The 20,336-nt window shown below is 44.0% G+C and overlaps 1 protein-coding gene across 4 annotated transcripts in view; it reads left to right on the forward strand.

Annotated features, from left to right (window-relative positions):
* The window catches only part of LOC137438851 (receptor-type tyrosine-protein phosphatase kappa), a 493,330-nt gene that overhangs the window by 246,653 nt on the left and 226,341 nt on the right, over window positions 1-20,336 (forward strand). For all 4 annotated transcript variants that reach the window (XM_078767331.1, XM_078767333.1, XM_078767332.1 and 1 more), the window contains exons 9-11: window positions 1,202-1,370; window positions 17,712-17,821; window positions 19,936-20,137. In XM_078767331.1, coding sequence (XP_078623457.1) covers window positions 1,202-1,370; window positions 17,712-17,821; window positions 19,936-20,137 — 481 coding nt within the window. The remainder of the gene's footprint in view (window positions 1-1,201; window positions 1,371-17,711; window positions 17,822-19,935; window positions 20,138-20,336) is intronic.

Consider the following 20,336-nt stretch of genomic DNA (forward strand, 5'->3'; position numbering starts at 1 on the left):
ACACATCGTGACACAAAACAGCAGAATGACTCCTTTTCTAGATTCAAACTGGCTGAGTGAGTGATTTTTATATTGCACGCACCTGCAACTCACCGCAGGTGAGTTCAATTCCAAAGTAAATGAGAATCACCTGCTTGAAATCTAATTATTTCTAACAACTTCTAAAAGGTGCCAATAATATTGTCCGGGCCATTTTAGGATTTCTGTGTGGAATAAGCCAAGATTTAGTATTTATTTCAGCTTTTTTGTTTTGTTCCACTGCAAACCAAAGAAATAAATATGTGTACCAAACGATTTTTTAATTTCAAGAATTACCTGGAAGAAATGGTGCATTATTCGAAAAAAGTGCAAGCGTGCCAATATTTTTGGCCACGACTGTAGGTATTTGCTTTCTTCTCCGAAACTACACACACTATTTCGATGAAACTTGACCACAACCTTAATCACCCATGATGTACCAATGTTTGTTCAAGGCATTAGAAATATTGGGGTCTTGGGAGGTATATGTGGTTGGGGGAGGGGGGGTTGCCCCCCAAAATAGGCATTTTTTTGTTTGTTTGTTTCAAATCTTATGATTATGTTAGTGTGATTCTACATGCTGCCCTGTCTTCTAGCAACCATTGACATTGGTTAAAAATACCCTTAGTCGGTGCAGTATACTGTTTATTCTACCAAGTGAGCGCCAGGGGTATTGCCCCTATGATTTTTCATTTAATTTTATTGATTCGAAGTGGTGCTCACCGAAGCTCTGAACTATCAACACTGGTATGTGTGTGTGTTTGGTGATGAATCCATTACTGACATGAGAAACCATTATTGGTATCAAAGTCTGGGGAAACATTTGGTTTCATCAAGGTCGAAGTCCATTGGACTGGATTTAACTGAATGCCAGTGCACTCCCATAAGCTTCCCATGATGGACTTCGGAAGATAATTAAATTTTTAACTGATTTTAAATTGATTGGCCAGTTTTAACATTACCTTGAATGAGTTGATCTTGAGGTTGTACGTCTTGCCACGTCCGCCCTTTTTTACATTAAATTCCTTGAATCAGCAGTTTTGCTGTTCCAGTAAAAAAATCTATCATTATTGAAACGTGACTGACGTGATTGAAGAAATTAATTTTAATATTGGTAATAAGAAGATTCGTTGCTTGTGAATGTTTTATAGTTTTCTAACAGTTTGCAATTTTTTGCTGATAGCCTGTTGAGGTGAGTTTGAATGAGGCTTGGTCACGAGATGGTGAGGAAACACCCTCACACACCCTGCGAGATCTTCCGCCGTTCACAAACGTCACCGTCTACCTCCTGCTCTCCAACACCGTGGGGCAAAGGCAGAGCGATGAGGTGGTGGCACAGACCGATGAAGACGGTACGTGAAGCGCCGTCAAAGTGTTTCAGCAAACGAAGTGTTGCGTGTTGTCTGTGCTTGTTTATCTTGGAGAATGCCTGGAAAAGGTTTGTACTCCACCCTCCCTATTCCATCGCTATGCACTGCATGATGTCATCGACGGGCACCCAAGGGGGCCCAGCGATGACACCCACCGAAAGGGATTACTTAGTTTTCACTCTGTTTGTTTTCTTGTTTGTTTTCTTGTTTTCTTGTTTGTTTGTCCGGGCGATATCTCAGCCATCCTTTGAGCTAGGAAGCTGAAATTTCGGCACAATAGTGAGTAAGTGATTTGGCAAAAACTGTATTTTTAATTTTTTTATTAATCAATCAATTGATTAATTAATCAAAAAAATAAAAAAAACACAGATTTTTTTCAATCAATTGATTAATTACTTAATTATTATCAATTTATTATATACTTATTTTTTCTTTCTCATCTGGGCAATATTTCAGGCACCTTTTGAGCTACAAAGTTGATATTGGGACATGGCAGTGACCAAGTGATTTGGCTATGAAGGGTACTTTTGATTTCATTAATCAATTAATTGATTAATTATTTTTTGATTATTTACTACATTAATTTTCAAAAGGTTTCAGATTTGAATGAAGCAGTGGTGGTTTTGGTATGCGTTGAATTAGCCAATTGATTCAGTAATTAAGAATTTTACGATTTTTAAAATTTATTTAATTGCCATTAATCAATTAATCAGTTATTGTACACCGTTCCCTCACAATTCCTTCTGCATGTGCTGCACTGCACTGCGGCATCGGTGGGTGCCGAAGGCGTCCCGGAAAAAGTCGTCCGCTGGAGGATATGTTACTTATTTATATTTTTCATTCATTTGGCATGGGGGCGGTGTACTTTGTGATCTTGGAATCTCCCGCGATGAACCTAACTCCGAGGGCCTTTCACTTACTCACCGCAGGCAGGTTGGTGGTCTTTCTGTCTTCTACCGACTCTTCTCCGGCCTTGCTCCCCCAGCTCTCTGGGCTCTGTCCCCCAAATATTCCTTCAGGTCGCACAAGATCTGCCTGCAACCCTCTTATGGTTAAACTGCCAAAATCAAGACTCTCTGCTCACTTTCACTCGTTCATTCCTCTTTTCTCCCACCTCTGGAACAAACTCCCTCACTCTATTCAATCCCACTCCTCCCTCCAGGTCTTTAAAACAGCTGTTCACCACCATCTCTTATCTTCCCCCATCCAAAACCTTGATCTTTTCTATCCCTGCTAATTTCACCTCAGATCCACTTTTTTGAAATACCAACTTCTTTCCTGGAAGTCCTTGCAGTGTCCATATGTTTTATACTTCTCTCCCCACCCCCCTTCCCATGCCTCCGCCACCCTCTCCCTTCCACAGATCTCCCGATGTTCCTGGTCTCAAATGTTGTGTTTGTGCTTCCCCTTCTCTCCTCATCTTGTCTACTGCTCCCCCTTATTATATGTTTCGTGTGTCTGTTTGATTTTTTTTGTGTGATAAATGTTAAATCTTTCACGAGCCTCGATCCTGTATACAAAAAAAAGGAAAAGAAAAAAAATGCTCTACTTTCTCCTTTTTGATCATTACTTCCCATGAATCCAAATCAAGTGGCCATTTTAGAGTGATAAGGATATGGAAGAGGTGAGATTTTTCATCGGCACACGTTTGGAGCCACCACCAAAACGAGGATTCTCGAATGGCCACCTGAGATCAGAAAACTTTGCATCAACAAACAAACTTGGGAAAGTGCTCAATGAGATTCCAGTCAAATTTGAAATGAATTATAAAGGAAATGTTAACGTTTCACCAGTTAACGAAACAAGTAGTACCTGCTTGGGGGCCTTTGTCGCTCTCAGGAATGCACAAGTGGTCCTTGTGCCGAGTCAGACCATTGCAAGTATGTGATTATAGCCTTTTACCCATTTCATCTTCCAGCCAATTTGGAGCTTTGGAGCAGTATTCCATGATTAAAGAACAAATAACAGATGATAATTTGAGGATATATTAATGAGGGAAAGGTTTCCTGCAGAGCTCTAATCGTGCCATTCATCAAGTGACACGTGCTGGGTTGCATTTTGGAAACGGAACGAGTATGCATCCGCACAACTACTGGAGCGCAAAGCATCGAGACTTCGCTGTGCTCACAATGCAATGTGCGCGGAGTCGCCATTGTCGCCTAATTCAGCCGACAGCACATTTGTCTCCTGGAGCATCTTCGACGCTTGGCCATAATCTATTTATAATTCCACAGAGTTTACCTGAGTTATTATACATCCACCAATGGAGCAAAATCAAGAGCGACATTCATTTTTTTTAAAGTAAGTAAACCTAACAGGTAAATAAAAAAGCAGATAAGGAATGAAACCAAGCAGGATTACATAATGTCGTCCTGATAGGTGGGTTGTTCTGTTATTGGAGGGTTGTTCTGTTATTGGAGGGTTGTTCTGTTATTGGAGGGTTGTTCTGTTATTGGAGGGTTGTTCTGTTATTGGAGGGTTGTTCTGTTATTGGAGGGTTGTTCTGTTATTGGAGGGTTGTTCTGTTATGGGAGGGTTGTTCTGTTATTGGAGGGTTGTTCTGTTATTGGAGGGTTGTTCTGTTATGGGAGGGTTGTTCTGTTATTGGAGGGTTGTTCTGTTATTGGAGGGTTGTTCTGTTATTGGAGGGTTGTTCTGTTATTGGAGGGTTGTTCTGTTATTGGAGGGTTGTCCTGTTATTGGAGGGTTGTCCTGTTATTGGAGGGTTGTCCTGTTATTGGAGGGTTGTCCTGTTATTGGAGGGTTGTCCTGTTATTGGAGGGTTGTTCTGTTATTGGAGGGTTGTTCTGTTATTGGAGGGTTGTTCTGTTATTGGAGGGTTGTTCTGTTATTGGAGGGTTGTTCTGTTATGGGAGGGTTGTTCTGTTATTGGAGGGTTGTTCTGTTATTGGAGGGTTGTTCTGTTATTGGAGGGTTGTTCTGTTATGGGAGGGTTGTTCTGTTATTGGAGGGTTGTTCTGTTATGGGAGGGTTGTTCTGTTATGGGAGGGTTGTTCTGTTATGGGAGGGTTGTTCTGTTATGGGAGGGTTGTTCTGTTATGGGAGGGTTGTTCTGTTATTGGAGGGTTGTTCTGTTATGGGAGGGTTGTTCTGTTATTGGAGGGTTGTCCTGCTATTGGAGGGTTGTTCTGTTATTGGAGGGTTGTTCTGTTATTGGAGGGTTGTTCTGTTATGGGAGGGTTGTGCTGTTATGGGAGGGTTGTCCTGTTATGGGAGGGTTGTCCTGTTATGGGAGGGTTGTCCTGTTATGGGAGGGTTGTCCTGTTATGGGAGGGTTGTCCTGTTATGGGAGGGTTGTCCTGTTATGGGAGGGTTGTCCTGTTATGGGAGGGTTGTCCTGTTATGGGAGGGTTGTCCTGTTATGGGAGGGTTGTCCTGTTATGGGAGGGTTGTCCTGTTATGGGAGGGTTGTCCTGTTATGGGAGGGTTGTCCTGTTATGGGAGGGTTGTCCTGTTATGGGAGGGTTGTTCTGTTATTGGAGGGTTGTTCTGTTATGGGAGGGTTGTTCTGTTATTGGAGGGTTGTCCTGCTATTGGAGGGTTGTTCTGTTATTGGAGGGTTGTTCTGTTATTGGAGGGTTGTTCTGTTATGGGAGGGTTGTGCTGTTATGGGAGGGTTGTCCTGTTATGGGAGGGTTGTTCTGTTATTGGAGGGTTGTTCTGTTATTGGAGGGTTGTTCTGTTATTGGAGGGTTGTCCTGCTATTGGAGGGTTGTTCTGTTATTGGAGGGTTGTTCTGTTATTGGAGGGTTGTTCTGTTATTGGAGGGTTGTTCTGTTATTGGAGGGTTGTTCTGTTATGGGAGGGTTGTTCTGTTATTGGAGGGTTGTTCTGTTATGGGAGGGTTGTTCTGTTATGGGAGGGTTGTTCTGTTATGGGAGGGTTGTTCTGTTATGGGAGGGTTGTTCTGTTATGGGAGGGTTGTTCTGTTATTGGAGGGTTGTTCTGTTATGGGAGGGTTGTTCTGTTATTGGAGGGTTGTCCTGCTATTGGAGGGTTGTTCTGTTATTGGAGGGTTGTTCTGTTATTGGAGGGTTGTTCTGTTATGGGAGGGTTGTGCTGTTATGGGAGGGTTGTCCTGTTATGGGAGGGTTGTCCTGTTATGGGAGGGTTGTCCTGTTATGGGAGGGTTGTCCTGTTATGGGAGGGTTGTCCTGTTATGGGAGGGTTGTCCTGTTATGGGAGGGTTGTCCTGTTATGGGAGGGTTGTCCTGTTATGGGAGGGTTGTCCTGTTATGGGAGGGTTGTCCTGTTATGGGAGGGTTGTCCTGTTATGGGAGGGTTGTCCTGTTATGGGAGGGTTGTCCTGTTATGGGAGGGTTGTCCTGTTATGGGAGGGTTGTTCTGTTATTGGAGGGTTGTTCTGTTATGGGAGGGTTGTTCTGTTATTGGAGGGTTGTCCTGCTATTGGAGGGTTGTTCTGTTATTGGAGGGTTGTTCTGTTATTGGAGGGTTGTTCTGTTATGGGAGGGTTGTGCTGTTATGGGAGGGTTGTCCTGTTATGGGAGGGTTGTCCTGTTATGGGAGGGTTGTTCTGTTATTGGAGGGTTGTTCTGTTATTGGAGGGTTGTTCTGTTATTGGAGGGTTGTCCTGCTATTGGAGGGTTGTTCTGTTATTGGAGGGTTGTTCTGTTATTGGAGGGTTGTTCTGTTATTGGAGGGTTGTTCTGTTATTGGAGGGTTGTTCTGTTATTGGAGGGTTGTTCTGTTATGGGAGGGTTGTGCTGTTATGGGAGGGTTGTCCTGTTATGGGAGGGTTGTTCTGTTATGGGAGGGTTGTCCTGTTATGGGAGGGTTGTCCTGTTATGGGAGGGTTGTTCTGTTATTGGAGGGTTGTCCTGTTATGGGAGGGTTGTCCTGTTATGGGAGGGTTGTCCTGTTATGGGAGGGTTGTTCTGTTATGGGAGGGTTGTTCTGTTATGGGAGGGTTGTTCTGTTATGGGAGGGTTGTTCTGTTATGGGAGGGTTGTTCTGTTATGGGAGGGTTGTTCTGTTATGGGAGGGTTGTTCTGTTATGGGAGGGTTGTTCTGTTATGGGAGGGTTGTTCTGTTATGGGAGGGTTGTTCTGTTATGGGAGAGTTGTTCTGTTATGGGAGGGTTGTTCTGTTATGGGAGGGTTGTTCTGTTATGGGAGGGTTGTTCTGTTATGGGAGGGTTGTTCTGTTATGGGAGGGTTGTTCTGTTATGGGAGGGTTGTTCTGTTATGGGAGGGTTGTTCTGTTATGGGAGGGTTGTTCTGTTATGGGAGGGTTGTTCTGTTATGGGAGAGTTGTTCTGTTATGGGAGGGTTGTTCTGTTATGGGAGGGTTGTTCTGTTATGGGAGGGTTGTTCTGTTATGGGAGGGTTGTTCTGTTATGGGAGGGTTGTTCTGTTATGGGAGGGTTGTCCTGTTATGGGAGGGTTGTTCTGTTATGGGAGAGTTGTTCTGTTATGGGAGGGTTGTTCTGTTATGGGAGGGTTGTTCTGTTATGGGAGGGTTGTTCTGTTATGGGAGAGTTGTTCTGTTATGGGAGGGTTGTTCTGTTATGGGAGGGTTGTTCTGTTATGGGAGGGTTGTTCTGTTATGGGAGGGTTGTTCTGTTATGGGAGGGTTGTTCTGTTATGGGAGGGTTGTTCTGTTATGGGAGGGTTGTTCTGTTATGGGAGGGTTGTTCTGTTATGGGAGAGTTGTTCTGTTATGGGAGGGTTGTTCTGTTATGGGAGGGTTGTTCTGTTATGGGAGGGTTGTTCTGTTATTGGAGGGTTGTTCTGTTATTGGAGGGTTGTTCTGTTATGGGAGGGTTGTTCTGTTATGGGAGGGTTGTTCTGTTATGGGAGGGTTGTTCTGTTATTGGAGGGTTGTTCTGTTATTGGAGGGTTGTTCTGTTATTGGAGGGTTGTTCTGTTATGGGAGGGTTGTTCTGTTATGGGAGGGTTGTTCTGTTATGGGAGGGTTGTTCTGTTATGGGAGGGTTGTTCTGTTATGGGAGGGTTGTTCTGTTATGGGAGGGTTGTTCTGTTATTGGAGGGTTGTTCTGTTATTGGAGGGTTGTTCTGTTATGGGAGGGTTGTTCTGTTATGGGAGGGTTGTTCTGTTATGGGAGGGTTGTTCTGTTATTGGAGGGTTGTTCTGTTATTGGAGGGTTGTTCTGTTATTGGAGGGTTGTTCTGTTATGGGAGGGTTGTTCTGTTATGGGAGGGTTGTTCTGTTATGGGAGGGTTGTTCTGTTATGGGAGGGTTGTTCTGTTATGGGAGGGTTGTTCTGTTATGGGAGGGTTGTCCTGTTATGAGAGGGTTGTTCTGTTATGGGAGGGTTGTTCTGTTATGGGAGGGTTGTGCTGTTATGGGAGGGTTGTTCTGTTATGGGAGGGTTGTTCTGTTATGGGAGGGTTGTTCTGTTATGGGAGGGTTGTTCTGTTATGGGAGAGTTGTTCTGTTATGGGAGGGTTGTTCTGTTATGGGAGGGTTGTCCTGTTATGGGAGGGTTGTTCTGTTATGGGAGGGTTGTTCTGTTATGGGAGGGTTGTTCTGTTATGGGAGAGTTGTTCTGTTATGGGAGGGTTGTTCTGTTATGGGAGAGTTGTTCTGTTATGGGAGGGTTGTTCTGTTATTGGAGGGTTGTTCTGTTATTGGAGGGTTGTTCTGTTATGGGAGGGTTGTTCTGTTATGGGAGGGTTGTTCTGTTATGGGAGAGTTGTTCTGTTATGGGAGGGTTGTTCTGTTATTGGAGGGTTGTTCTGTTATTGGAGGGTTGTTCTGTTATTGGAGGGTTGTTCTGTTATGGGAGGGTTGTTCTGTTATGGGAGGGTTGTTCTGTTATGGGAGAGTTGTTCTGTTATGGGAGGGTTGTTCTGTTATGGGAGGGTTGTTCTGTTATGGGAGGGTTGTTCTGTTATGGGAGAGTTGTTCTGTTATGGGAGGGTTGTTCTGTTATGGGAGGGTTGTTCTGTTATGGGAGAGTTGTTCTGTTATGGGAGGGTTGTTCTGTTATGGGAGGGTTGTTCTGTTATGGGAGGGTTGTTCTGTTATGGGAGGGTTGTTCTGTTATGGGAGGGTTGTTCTGTTATGGGAGGGTTGTTCTGTTATGGGAGGGTTGTTCTGTTATGGGAGGGTTGTTCTGTTATGGGAGAGTTGTTCTGTTATGGGAGGGTTGTCCTGTTATGGGAGGGTTGTCCTGTTATGGGAGGGTTGTCCTGTTATGGGAGGGTTGTCCTGTTATGGGAGGGTTGTTCTGTTATTGGAGGGTTGTTCTGTTATTGGAGGGTTGTTCTGTTATTGGAGGGTTGTTCTGTTATGGGAGGGTTGTTCTGTTATGGGAGGGTTGTTCTGTTATGGGAGAGTTGTTCTGTTATGGGAGGGTTGTTCTGTTATGGGAGGGTTGTTCTGTTATGGGAGGGTTGTTCTGTTATGGGAGGGTTGTTCTGTTATGGGAGGGTTGTTCTGTTATGGGAGAGTTGTTCTGTTATGGGAGGGTTGTTCTGTTATGGGAGGGTTGTTCTGTTATGGGAGAGTTGTTCTGTTATGGGAGGGTTGTTCTGTTATGGGAGAGTTGTTCTGTTATGGGAGGGTTGTTCTGTTATGGGAGGGTTGTTCTGTTATGGGAGGGTTGTTCTGTTATGGGAGGGTTGTTCTGTTATGGGAGAGTTGTTCTGTTATGAGAGGGTTGTTCTGTTATGGGAGGGTTGTCCTGTTATTGGAGGGTTGTCCTGTTATGGGAGGGTTGTCCTGTTATGGGAGGGTTGTCCTGTTATGGGAGGGTTGTTCTGTTATGGGAGGGTTGTCCTGTTATGAGAGGGTTGTTCTGTTATATGAGGGTTGTTCTGTTATGGGAGGGTTGTCCTGTTATGAGAGGGTTGTTCTGTTATTGGAGGGTTGTCCTGTTATGGGAGGGTTGTTCTGTTATGGGAGGGTTGTTCTGTTATGGGAGGGTTGTTCTGTTATATGAGGGTTGTTCTGTTATGAGAGGGTTGTCCTGTTATGGGAGGGTTGTTCTGTTATGAGAGGGTTGTTCTGTTATGGGAGGGTTGTCCTGTTATTGGAGGGTTGTCCTGTTATGGGAGGGTTGTCCTGTTATGGGAGGGTTGTCCTGTTATGGGAGGGTTGTCCTGTTATGGGAGGGTTGTCCTGTTATGAGAGGGTTGTCCTGTTATGGGAGGGTTGTTCTGTTATGGGAGGGTTGTTCTGTTATGGGAGGGTTGTTCTGTTATGGGAGGGTTGTCCTGTTATGGGAGGGTTGTCCTGTTATGGGAGGGTTGTCCTGTTATGGGAGGGTTGTCCTGTTATGGGAGGGTTGTTCTGTTATGGGAGGGTTGTTCTGTTATGGGAGGGTTGTTCTGTTATGGGAGGGTTGTTCTGTTATGAGAGGGTTGCCCTGTTATGGGAGGGTTGTCCTGTTATGAGAGGGTTGTTCTGTTATGGGAGGGTTGTCCTGTTATGGGAGGGTTGTTCTGTTATGGCAGGGTTGTTCTGTTATGGGAGGGTTGTTCTGTTATGAGAGGGTTGTTCTGTTATGGGAGGGTTGTTCTGTTATGGGAGGGTTGTCCTGTTATGGGAGGGTTGTTCTGTTATGGCAGGGTTGTTCTGTTTTGGGAGGGTTGTTCTGTTATGGGAGGGTTGTTCTGTTTTGGGAGGGTTGTTCTGTTATGGGAGGGTTGTTCTGTTATGGGAGGGTTGTTCTGTTATGGGAGGGTTGTTCTGTTATGGGAGGGTTGTTCTGTTATGGGAGGGTTGTTCTGTTATGGGAGGGTTGTTCTGTTATGGGAGGGTTGTTCTGTTATGGGAGGGTTGTTCTGTTATGGGAGGGTTGTTCTGTTATGGGAGGGTTGTTCTGTTATGGGAGGGTTGTTCTGTTATGGGAGGGTTGTTCTGTTATGGGAGGGTTGTTCTGTTATGGGAGGGTTGTTCTGTTATGGGAGGGTTGCCCTGTTATGGGAGGGTTGTCCTGTTATGGGAGGGTTGTTCTGTTATGGAAGGGTTGTTCTGTTATGGGAGGGTTGTTCTGTTATGGGAGGGTTGTTCTGTTATGGGAGGGTTGTTCTGTTATGGGAGGGTTGTTCTGTTATGGGAGGGTTGTTCTGTTATGGGAGGGTTGTTCTGTTATGGGAGGGTTGTTCTGTTATGGGAGGGTTGTTCTGTTATGGGAGGGTTGTTCTGTTATGGGAGGGTTGTTCTGTTATGGGAGGGTTGTTCTGTTATGGGAGGGTTGTTCCGTTATGGGAGGGTTGTTCCGTTATGGGAGGGTTGTTCCGTTATGGGAGGGTTGTTCCGTTATGGGAGGGTTGTTCCGTTATGGGAGGGTTGTTCCGTTATGGGAGGGTTGTTCCGTTATGGGAGGGTTGTTCCGTTATGGGAGGGTTGTTCCGTTATGGGAGGGTTGTTCCGTTATGGGAGGGTTGTTCCGTTATGGGAGGGTTGTTCCGTTATGGGAGGGTTGTTCCGTTATGGGAGGGTTGTTCTGTTATGGGAGGGTTGTTCTGTTATGGGAGGGTTGTTCTGTTATGGGAGGGTTGTTCTGTTATGGGAGGGTTGTTCTGTTATGGGAGGGTTGTTCTGTTATGGCAGGGTTGTTCTGTTATGGGAGGGTTGTTCTGTTATGGGAGGGTTGTTCTGTTATGGGAGGGTTGTTCTGTTATGGGAGGGTTGTTCTGTTATGGGAGGGTTGTTCTGTTATGGGAGGGTTGTTCTGTTATGGGAGGGTTGTTCTGTTATTGGAGGGTTGTCCTGTTATGGGAGGGTTGTCCTGTTATGGGAGGGTTGTCCTGTTATGGGAGGGTTGTCCTGTTATGGGAGGGTTGTCCTGTTATGGGAGGGTTGTCCTGTTATGGGAGGGTTGTCCTGTTATGGGAGGGTTGTCCTGTTATGGGAGGGTTGTCCTGTTATGGGAGGGTTGTCCTGTTATGGGAGGGTTGTCCTGTTATGGGAGGGTTGTCCTGTTATGGGAGGGTTGTCCTGTTATGGGAGGGTTGTCCTGTTATGGGAGGGTTGTCCTGTTATGGGAGGGTTGTCCTGTTATGGGAGGGTTGTCCTGTTATGGGAGGGTTGTCCTGTTATGGGAGGGTTGTCCTGTTATGGGAGGGTTGTCCTGTTATGGGAGGGTTGTCCTGTTATGGGAGGGTTGTCCTGTTATGGGAGGGTTGTCCTGTTATGGGAGGGTTGTCCTGTTATGGGAGGGTTGTCCTGTTATGGGAGGGTTGTCCTGTTATGGGAGGGTTGTCCTGTTATGGGAGGGTTGTCCTGTTATGGGAGGGTTGTCCTGTTATGGGAGGGTTGTCCTGTTATGGGAGGGTTGTCCTGTTATGGGAGGGTTGTCCTGTTATGGGAGGGTTGTCCTGTTATGGGAGGGTTGTCCTGTTATTGGAGGGTTGTCCTTTTATGGGAGGGTTGTCCTGTTATTGGAGGGTTGTCCTTTTATGGGAGGGTTGTCCTGTTATTGGAGGGTTGTCCTTTTATGGGAGGGTTGTCCTGTTATTGGAGGGTTGTCCTTTTATGGGAGGGTTGTCCTGTTATTGGATGGTTGTCCTTTTATGGGAGGGTTGTCCTGTTATTGGAGGGTTGTCCTTTTATGGGAGGGTTGTCCTTTTATGGGAGGGTTGTTCTGTTATTTTGGAGGGTTGTCCTGTTATTGGAGGGTTGTCCTATTATTGGAGGGTTGTCCTGTTATGGGAGGATGTTTCTGTTATGGGAGGGCGGGGGGGGGGGCGTTCTTTTATAGTTGGGTCATCCTGCGAGGTGGGGCGTCCTGTTATGCGTTTGTCGCCTGGTTATGGGTGGGGTGTCATGTTATGGGTGGGTCGTCCTGTTATTGGGTTTGTCGCCTGGTTATGGGTGGGGTGTCATGTTATCTGTGGGTCGTTCTTTTATAGTTGGGTCATCCTGCGAGGTGGATCGTCCTGTGATGGGTTTGTCACCTGGTTATGTGTGGGTCGTCCTGTTGTAAGTGGGGTGTCATGTTATTCGTGAGTAGTCCTGTTATAGGTGGGTAATCCTGTCATCCTGTTATATATGGGTCATCCTATTATAGGTAGGTTGTCCTTTTATAGTTGGGTCGTCCTGTTATGGGTGGGTCATTCTGTTGCAGGTGGGTCATCCGATTAGGAGGATTGTCTTGTTAGCATTCCTACTGAACCTCTATCTCATGATGTGAGGAACTCAGATTAATATGTCTGTTTAATTTGTTTGTTGTTTACTAACGTCTGTGTGATTGATGTAAAAGTTCACCGATATCTCGTAATATCTTTGTCTTGCACATAATTAATTACGAACTCATCCATGAACCATAGATGAGTATAAAAAAACTCAAATATGATGTCCGGTTAGGATGGGGGAAACTAGGAGAGGGGAAACTAGGAGAGGGTGGAGCGAGGCTGCAATATAATGAGATAACATAGTCAAATTGGCCTGTTTGTTTGCATCCCATTTTGTTTCACTCGAAGTATCTTGTTGAATATCTCGGTGCACTTTCTGAACCAAACTTTGTCTCCTTCTGCTGTACCCAAGTAATTGTCACCCCCGTGCTGAAGTTATATTGTCCAATTGGCGTCGCAGTAAAAATTTACGATTCAAATAGCTACCGTGTAATGTAAAACAACGTCCTGAAATGCATCTGCCATCTTACCTGCTGTGCTGTAGAAAACAAGAATGCAAGTCTTCCAGCAACTCCTCATGCATTTGCATTGTCCATGTCGCTTGATTATTGGCCTCCTTTACCCGAGCTTGTTACATTGCTCTCTGCTTTCCCTCAACACCTTGCTGTGCTCACCTGTGGCACATCATTAGAGAAGGGCCTTCCAAAACGCATTGCTTATCTTTCAGGAAGCTTGCTGCGTCCATGTCCTCTTCCTGCATTACACCCTGTTAGTCTCACTTTTATAATTAGCCACTTGCACGAAGGGAAAAGTGCGGTTAAGCAATTGGCTCACTTAGTCTGTCTCTCTGTCTGTCTGAAGACATCAGTCTTTGATCGAGGAACTACTTCATTTAAATTCAATGTTATATTTTGAACACGACAACACAAATTGGAACACGAAGCTGCAGTTCAGCAGTAGTTTGCCAAAATGTATGGAATCGCATCCCGATATCACATGCACAGAGAGGAAGGATTAATAGTCAGGTTCACTATGTTTTTTCGTTCAAAATCATGGTAGATTAGCAAACCTATACATTTTTGGAAACGTTATTACATGGAAAATCTGAAAATCAATGTTTACATTTGCCAATTCCGACCAATTCAACCAATCGACCAATTCCATTCGACCAATTCGACCATTCGACCAATCGCTTCGATCGACCATTCGATCGATTCGATTCGATTCGATTCATCGAATTCGATTTGATCGACGATTCGACCAATTCGATTTGCCAATCAATTTGACCGACCTTTGCTTGTGTGGAACGGACTGTGAAAACGATGCGGACTATATTGTCGGATACGACACACAGGACAGTGATGACGAACTCTAAATGGCATATTCTGTAATCGTGTATGTTTGATGCCATTGACTGCCTGTGTATATTTTGTCATTGACTGCCTGTGTAGATGTGAAGTTATACCGACTGCATGTGTAATATGATTTTGCTGACTGCCTGTGTATGTTTGGTGATATGAATTATTGTGACACATTTTGATGTTATTAACTGCCTGTACAAAATGATAACATGTATTTGATTATGCAACTTATCGCGAATATAAAGACAGTATTTTGCAATTCAAAACCCTTGATTCGTGTCTTACCATTCCCCATAGCACTAATTTGATACTTTCATTGGATTCCTTGTCCCGGAAAATATAGGTTTAGTATATTTTTAAGTTTTTAGGGTAATTAGAGGTAGAAATATAACAAAACATGTATTTTACAGTGGCCATTTTGAAAATCCAAAATGGCCGCCATACAGGTATCTCTCCAAATGTAAACATTGATTTTTAGTTTCCTTATGCTATAACCTTTCCAAAAATGTATAGGTTTGCTAATCTACCATGATTTTGAACGAAATATAATTTATTGACATCGTGAACCTGACTATAAGGTAATTGTTGTACTCTGTCTGTCTGTCTGGTAGCTGAACAAATTTGAAAATTATTCCAAACGGGAAACTTACCGTTTTTAGGGATGTTGTAATGGACATGAACAGGCACGAATAACTAATTTAGCATGCTGTTGTTGCTGCTCTTGTTGTTGTTGGTGTTGTTGTTGGTGTTGTTGTTGTTGTATAGCCCCGGACAGTTCCCTCGAATAAGCTCTTTATTTTTTTATTTTTTTTCATTCGTATTATATACTTGAGCACTGTTGAACACAATTCACTTTCTTGCCACTTTCAAAAACCTTCCGTTTAACAGTACAGCACCTGTACCTGGAAAAATATTCTGATTTTGAAAAATAAAAAATATTCTCTGCCCTGAGGGCAGAAAAACTGTGCGATTCCGCATTCAGCCAAATGTGGCTGAAACACCTAGCGCTGTTTGTTTAGTGCAAAACGCAAAGCAACAGTATAAAAGACTCTTCCCATGTTGTCCTTTTATCAAGACTGTGCTGGTTTGGAGATGTTTTAATAGAGTTGATCTCATTGTGGAACACACTCTGGCCATGCGGTGGTGTCAATCCATACATATATGGTCATGTATTCGTGGTGACGATGATGGATTGGCCTACTATAAGTTGGAATTTTTGCCTGAGGGCACCGTAAGGTGTGTGGATTTTAACTTCCGAAGAAGTAAAATTGTCTCAGCAGAAATGTGAATCAAATGTCTGATTAAAAATAAAATTCAGGTACTTCACAAATTTATCCTCCGGAGAAGAATAACCTGCTGCTCCACCTGGTCTGATGAATAAGTGATGCGAGTCGATACTTTGCGGTTGACTCACGATACCCTCCGGGCCAATTACGAGGAATATTAAAAGGCTAATTATGAAAAGGAAATGTTGCCGTCTTACCCTTTTAACTGGGGAAAAAGAATGGAATGGAAGAAAAGTCTGCTATCTCATCATGCCCGTGTCCCATCACTTCCCAATCCATTTCAGGAAAGCATTGACAAGGATCCGTTTGATTTTTGTGCCAACACAAGGTCGACTCGTATCTCGAGGTAGCATGGACTGTGGCTCCCCGCTCTGGCCTGGTGCCACTGTTTCCTATGTTCCTTTCCTGGAAGAGGCTGAGTCCCAGGGTGTATTGATGACCCACCACAGGCAGGTGGTTGGTTGCCTCTCTGTTTTCCATTCCTTCACTTCTGGACTCATTACTACCATCCACTCTGCCCTCCATTCAGATAGAGCCCCACCCAACTCACACTTGTTGTTCCAGAAACGAACACCTGGTTGTCCTCCCCAAGTCGACGGTGGTAAACTTCCGGAATTAATTTTTATACGACCTTTAAAATCTTCTTTTTTTTTAATTTCAATTTAATTATATACATGAACACTGCGTGAAGTAAGATATTCTATGAACTCTGTCGTTATTATTATCTCGTGTTCTTCCCTCCAGTCTTCCAAGACTTCTGGCCATCGCCACCTCATGATTCCTTCCAGATGCAGTTTCCATCTCTCGTGAGCCAAAATGAAGACAATAATAATATGCAAATTATATAACTGAGGGTGGGGATTCAAGAACAAGGAAGGGGATGATGAATCATTGCAGTGGGGAAGACATGCACTCATCTCTAAACAGACAATGGCTCACCTGTTGAACTCTATGCCTTACACCTGTACACACACAAGGGGATAGAAAGACCAGAGGGAAGGGACACAAAACAAAGATAGAAGAATGCAATACTGTGGTGGAGCACATCCTATCTTCTCAAGGGATGGAGGTGTGTGGAATGGGGGGTGGGAGCGGGGGGTGGAGGCTCTGAGCCCTTCAGGGAGCTGCGGCTTTACCCACGACGCAACTTTTCCAACTCTTGGTGAACGACGCAGTGCTCTTAATATCCACTGCCGAGATCTCTTCTGCAGCTCCCCGTAAGCTAGACCTTTTCTCTTGCCACTGTAGAAGTCCCTCTCTGTTCCATTCAACCAATTTTGTCCACCCACTGAGACTCGAAATCTTATTGGCCCAGACACACGCGAACCAACCAATCGGTGGAGTGATGTCATGTGCCATGAAAGCGTTGGTGGTCATCTTACCAGACAAATCCCATCTGCTAAAACACCCATAAGTCAGGCAATGCATGCTTGACTGACTACGTGATGTCCCACACATCGCATCACGTGGATAGACGCTCTTCAACAACAACAGCAACTCCGCACCGAGTCTCGCTTCTGAGTGGGACAGTTAGCGAAATAACTGAAATCTTGAGAATCCGAAAATGGTGGGCCCGCTTCCTTTTTGGGGAAATTAGGAGAGTTGAACATGTCAGGGATCATCTGGAAGTAAGAATTTATCGTATTGGAGATGAGAACTCCGAGGTTGAGGTAGTTTGGACGTGTGGTTTGGATGGAGGATGGGAACCCTGGAATAAGTGTCATGGACCAACTGGTGCATGGACGTGGAGTAAAGGGGGGAAAAAGGTCGGATGGTGTGATGTGGTAGGAAGGACACGAAGATGGTTGCTGTGAGTCAGGAAGGTGAACTTGATGGATCGCTTTCGACGAGGGAAATCCGAGTGGGGGACCGCACTGGAAATGGGAATTAAGGTCGAAAATAAGTTGTTTTATAATATTGACCTTTTTAAAAAAAAAGGTCAACCCCATTATTATAAGGACAATGATTTACCCTCATTTTATTAACAATGGCAAATAGACAATGGCTTTCCTTTGTTTTTCAGCAATGAAACAATGGGATTACCTCTTTCATTGTTGCGTTCCATTGTTGGGTTCCATATACAAAGGATGATCAGTAAATTTGTAACCTGCCCAAAAAGGCGATTATCTAGAATAATATAACTTATCTCTTTAAAATCTTTAAAAATGTATATATTTATATATTTTTAGCTCTTATATGAGCCTCGACTGAGTATGTTAAAAAAAAATTTTTTTTTATGAATCCTCGTGCGTCGTCGTTTGATAGCAATTTGAATGTTCCAACACAATCCTCATTATTTTATTTTCCCTTGCTGATCATGCGATGTGATGCTCGGAGACTCAAAGTCAAAGATCAAAAGGATGATCACGTGTTTGGCATTTCAGATTGGAATCCAGAAAATGCGTTTAAATGGCAGAGTTTACACAATGCCCTGATGCAGGACCTCGCCAGCGCTTTCGGGTTGTAAAATGGGAACGAAGGTCTTCGTGCTGTTGTCATGGTAACAGAAAGGTCATGTAAACACCGAGACGATGTCGAGATGTCGTGATGCGCCTCACCTTAGGCTGTGCTTCGTGTCGTTCCCCGCAGTGCCGGGACCAGTCCCTCTGCATTCGCTCACGGCACAGACGTGGGAAGACAAGATGCAGCTGCAATGGAGTGAACCTCACCACTGCAATGGCCTCATCACGCTCTACGAGGTTCAACATTTTCACCTTGCTTGTTGAGTGTCGTCCATCATGCTCACGTCCGACTGATTGCCATCCATCATGTCGACCTCATTCTTTCTCAAGTGGATCATACCCCGTACTCGAATCACATTCGCTGCACTAACATCACCGTTAATATATATGTTGGGTGGACATTACTCTGATAAAGCTTTCATTGCTGATCAGATCCGACTCGTTCATTCATATCGGTGTACAGCACAATCACATGGATTCATGTGCGTGCAAATTTACATGTCAAACACTTACCATGGGGTTAACCAAATCTGCTAAATTTAGACGAGGGTTATACGGTAGCACGAAACGCAACAATATAAGGTGTGTGTGTGTGTGTGTGTGTTTGTGTGTGTGTTTGTGTGTGTGTGTGTGTTTGTGTGTGTGTGTGTGTTTGCGTGCACATGGGTGTGTGTATGTTTGTGTGTGTGTATGTATGTGTTTGTGTGTGTGTGTGTGTGTTTGTGTGTGTGTGTGCATGCGTGCACATGGGTGTGTGTATGTTTGTGTGTGTGTATGTATGTGTTTGTGTGTGTGTGTGTGTGTGTGTTTGTGTGTGTGTGTGTGTGTGTTTGCGTGCACATGGGTGTGTGTATGTTTGTGTGTGTGTATGTGTGTGTGTGTATGCGTGCAGTCGTGCACATGGGTGTGTGTATGTTTGTGTGTGTGTATGTGTGTATGTTTGGGTTGTGTGTGTGTATGTTTGTGTGTGTTTGTGTGCGTGTATGTTTGTGTGTGTGTATGCGTGCACATGGTTTGTGTGTGTCTGTGTGTGTGTATGTGCGTACATCTATGTGTGTGTATGTGTGTGTCAGTATGTGAGTTATGTGTATGTGTGTATGTTTGTGTGTGTGTGTGTGTGTGTATGCGTGCACATGGGTGTGTGTATGTTTGTGTGGGTGTGTGTATGTTTGTTTGTGTGTATGTGTGTGCGTGTATGTTTGTGTGTGTGTATGCATGCACATGGGTGTGTGTATGTTTGTGTGTGTGTGTGTGCGTACATATATGTGTGTGTATGTGTGTGTCAGTATGTGAGTTATGTGTATGTGTGTATGTTTGTGTGTGTGTGTGTGCGTACATATATGTGTGTGTATGTGTGTGTCAGTATGTGAGTTATGTGTATGTGTGTATGTTTGTGTGTGTGTGTGTGTGCGTACATATATGTGTGTGTATGTGTGTGTCAGTATGTGAGTTATGTGTGTGTCAGTATGTGAGTTATGTGTATGTGTGTATGTGTATGTGTGTCGTTGGTTGTTATCTCCAAATGCGGGGTTCAAAAGGTGGAACAGAGAGAGCCCTCCCAGGGTCTCAATGTATCCAACTTCTTGTATGTGTGTGTGTTTGTGTGTTATTTCCACTATCGTGGTAAATGCCATTCCAAGCACTGGTGTATGGTGATGCTGAGCTTCATTCTCACTTTGTGAATAAATGATTAAAATAAGTGTAATTTATTTGCTCCGTTTTCTCTTTTCAGGAATTTTTTTATAATTTCCCTCATTAATTAATCCCACACCATCGAGTTGTTTTCTCAGGTTTCCAATTTAAATCTAATACTGCGAATACATTCTCGGAATGGTTTCCAAAGCACCACACTTGATGAATTGTGAAGACGTCACATCTCATAACAATTCTGTATTCAGCATCGATATTCATTTGACATTGTTTGTGTGGAACCAGGTAGAATGTTAGCTCAGTGTGCTTTGGCAAAACGGTATTTTTTGTTTTTTGATTAATCAATCAGTTGATTAATTACTTAATTATTACCAATTTATTAAACACTTATTTATTTTCTTTCTCATCTGGGCAAATGTCAGGCACCTTTTGAGTTAGGAAGCTAATATTTGAACACGACAGTGACCAAGTGATTTCTTTATAAAGGATATTTTTGATTTGCTGATTAATCAATTAATCGATTAATTGTTTATTGATTAATCATTTAATTGATTCTTTATGATGCCGTGCACTGGAGGATATGTTATTTATTTATTTGGCATGCAGGCGGTGTACTTTGAATGTATCTCTACTTGTTTTCACTCTCCTTAGCCGTAACCAATTATACTTCTCTCTGCATTCCGAATGCGGCACTTTCTCAGGTTTCGTATCAAGGCCAAAGATCTTTTGACGAGAATTTTGATGTGGCTGGAGACAGTGGCACGGTGTACAAGCGAGGTAGTGAGCGGCAGCATGTGTTCGTGGGCCTGCACCCCGGCACGCTCTACGCCTTCACACTCGGAGCCAGAACCAGCCGGGGCATTGGGCCTAGAGTTACCGTTCACTTCAGCACCAACATATCTGGTGGGTGCTGCCCATCTAGTCCCATGTGAAATAGCGCTTAAAGACTCGTGGTGGTTTGGTGAAATTTCTGACCAAACCAAGATATGAGGACATGAATGAAGTGAGTGATTCATAGATAGTATTCTATGATTAATAAGTGAATGAAAATGAATGAATGATCGTTTTAAGGCCATTTTCCCCGCTATAGCGGGGGTTAGCC

This window comes from Myxine glutinosa, chromosome 13 (genome assembly GCF_964187855.1).
Source record: "Myxine glutinosa chromosome 13, kmMyxGlut1.1, whole genome shotgun sequence".
In the NCBI taxonomy this organism is placed as follows: Eukaryota; Metazoa; Chordata; class Myxini; order Myxiniformes; family Myxinidae; genus Myxine; species Myxine glutinosa.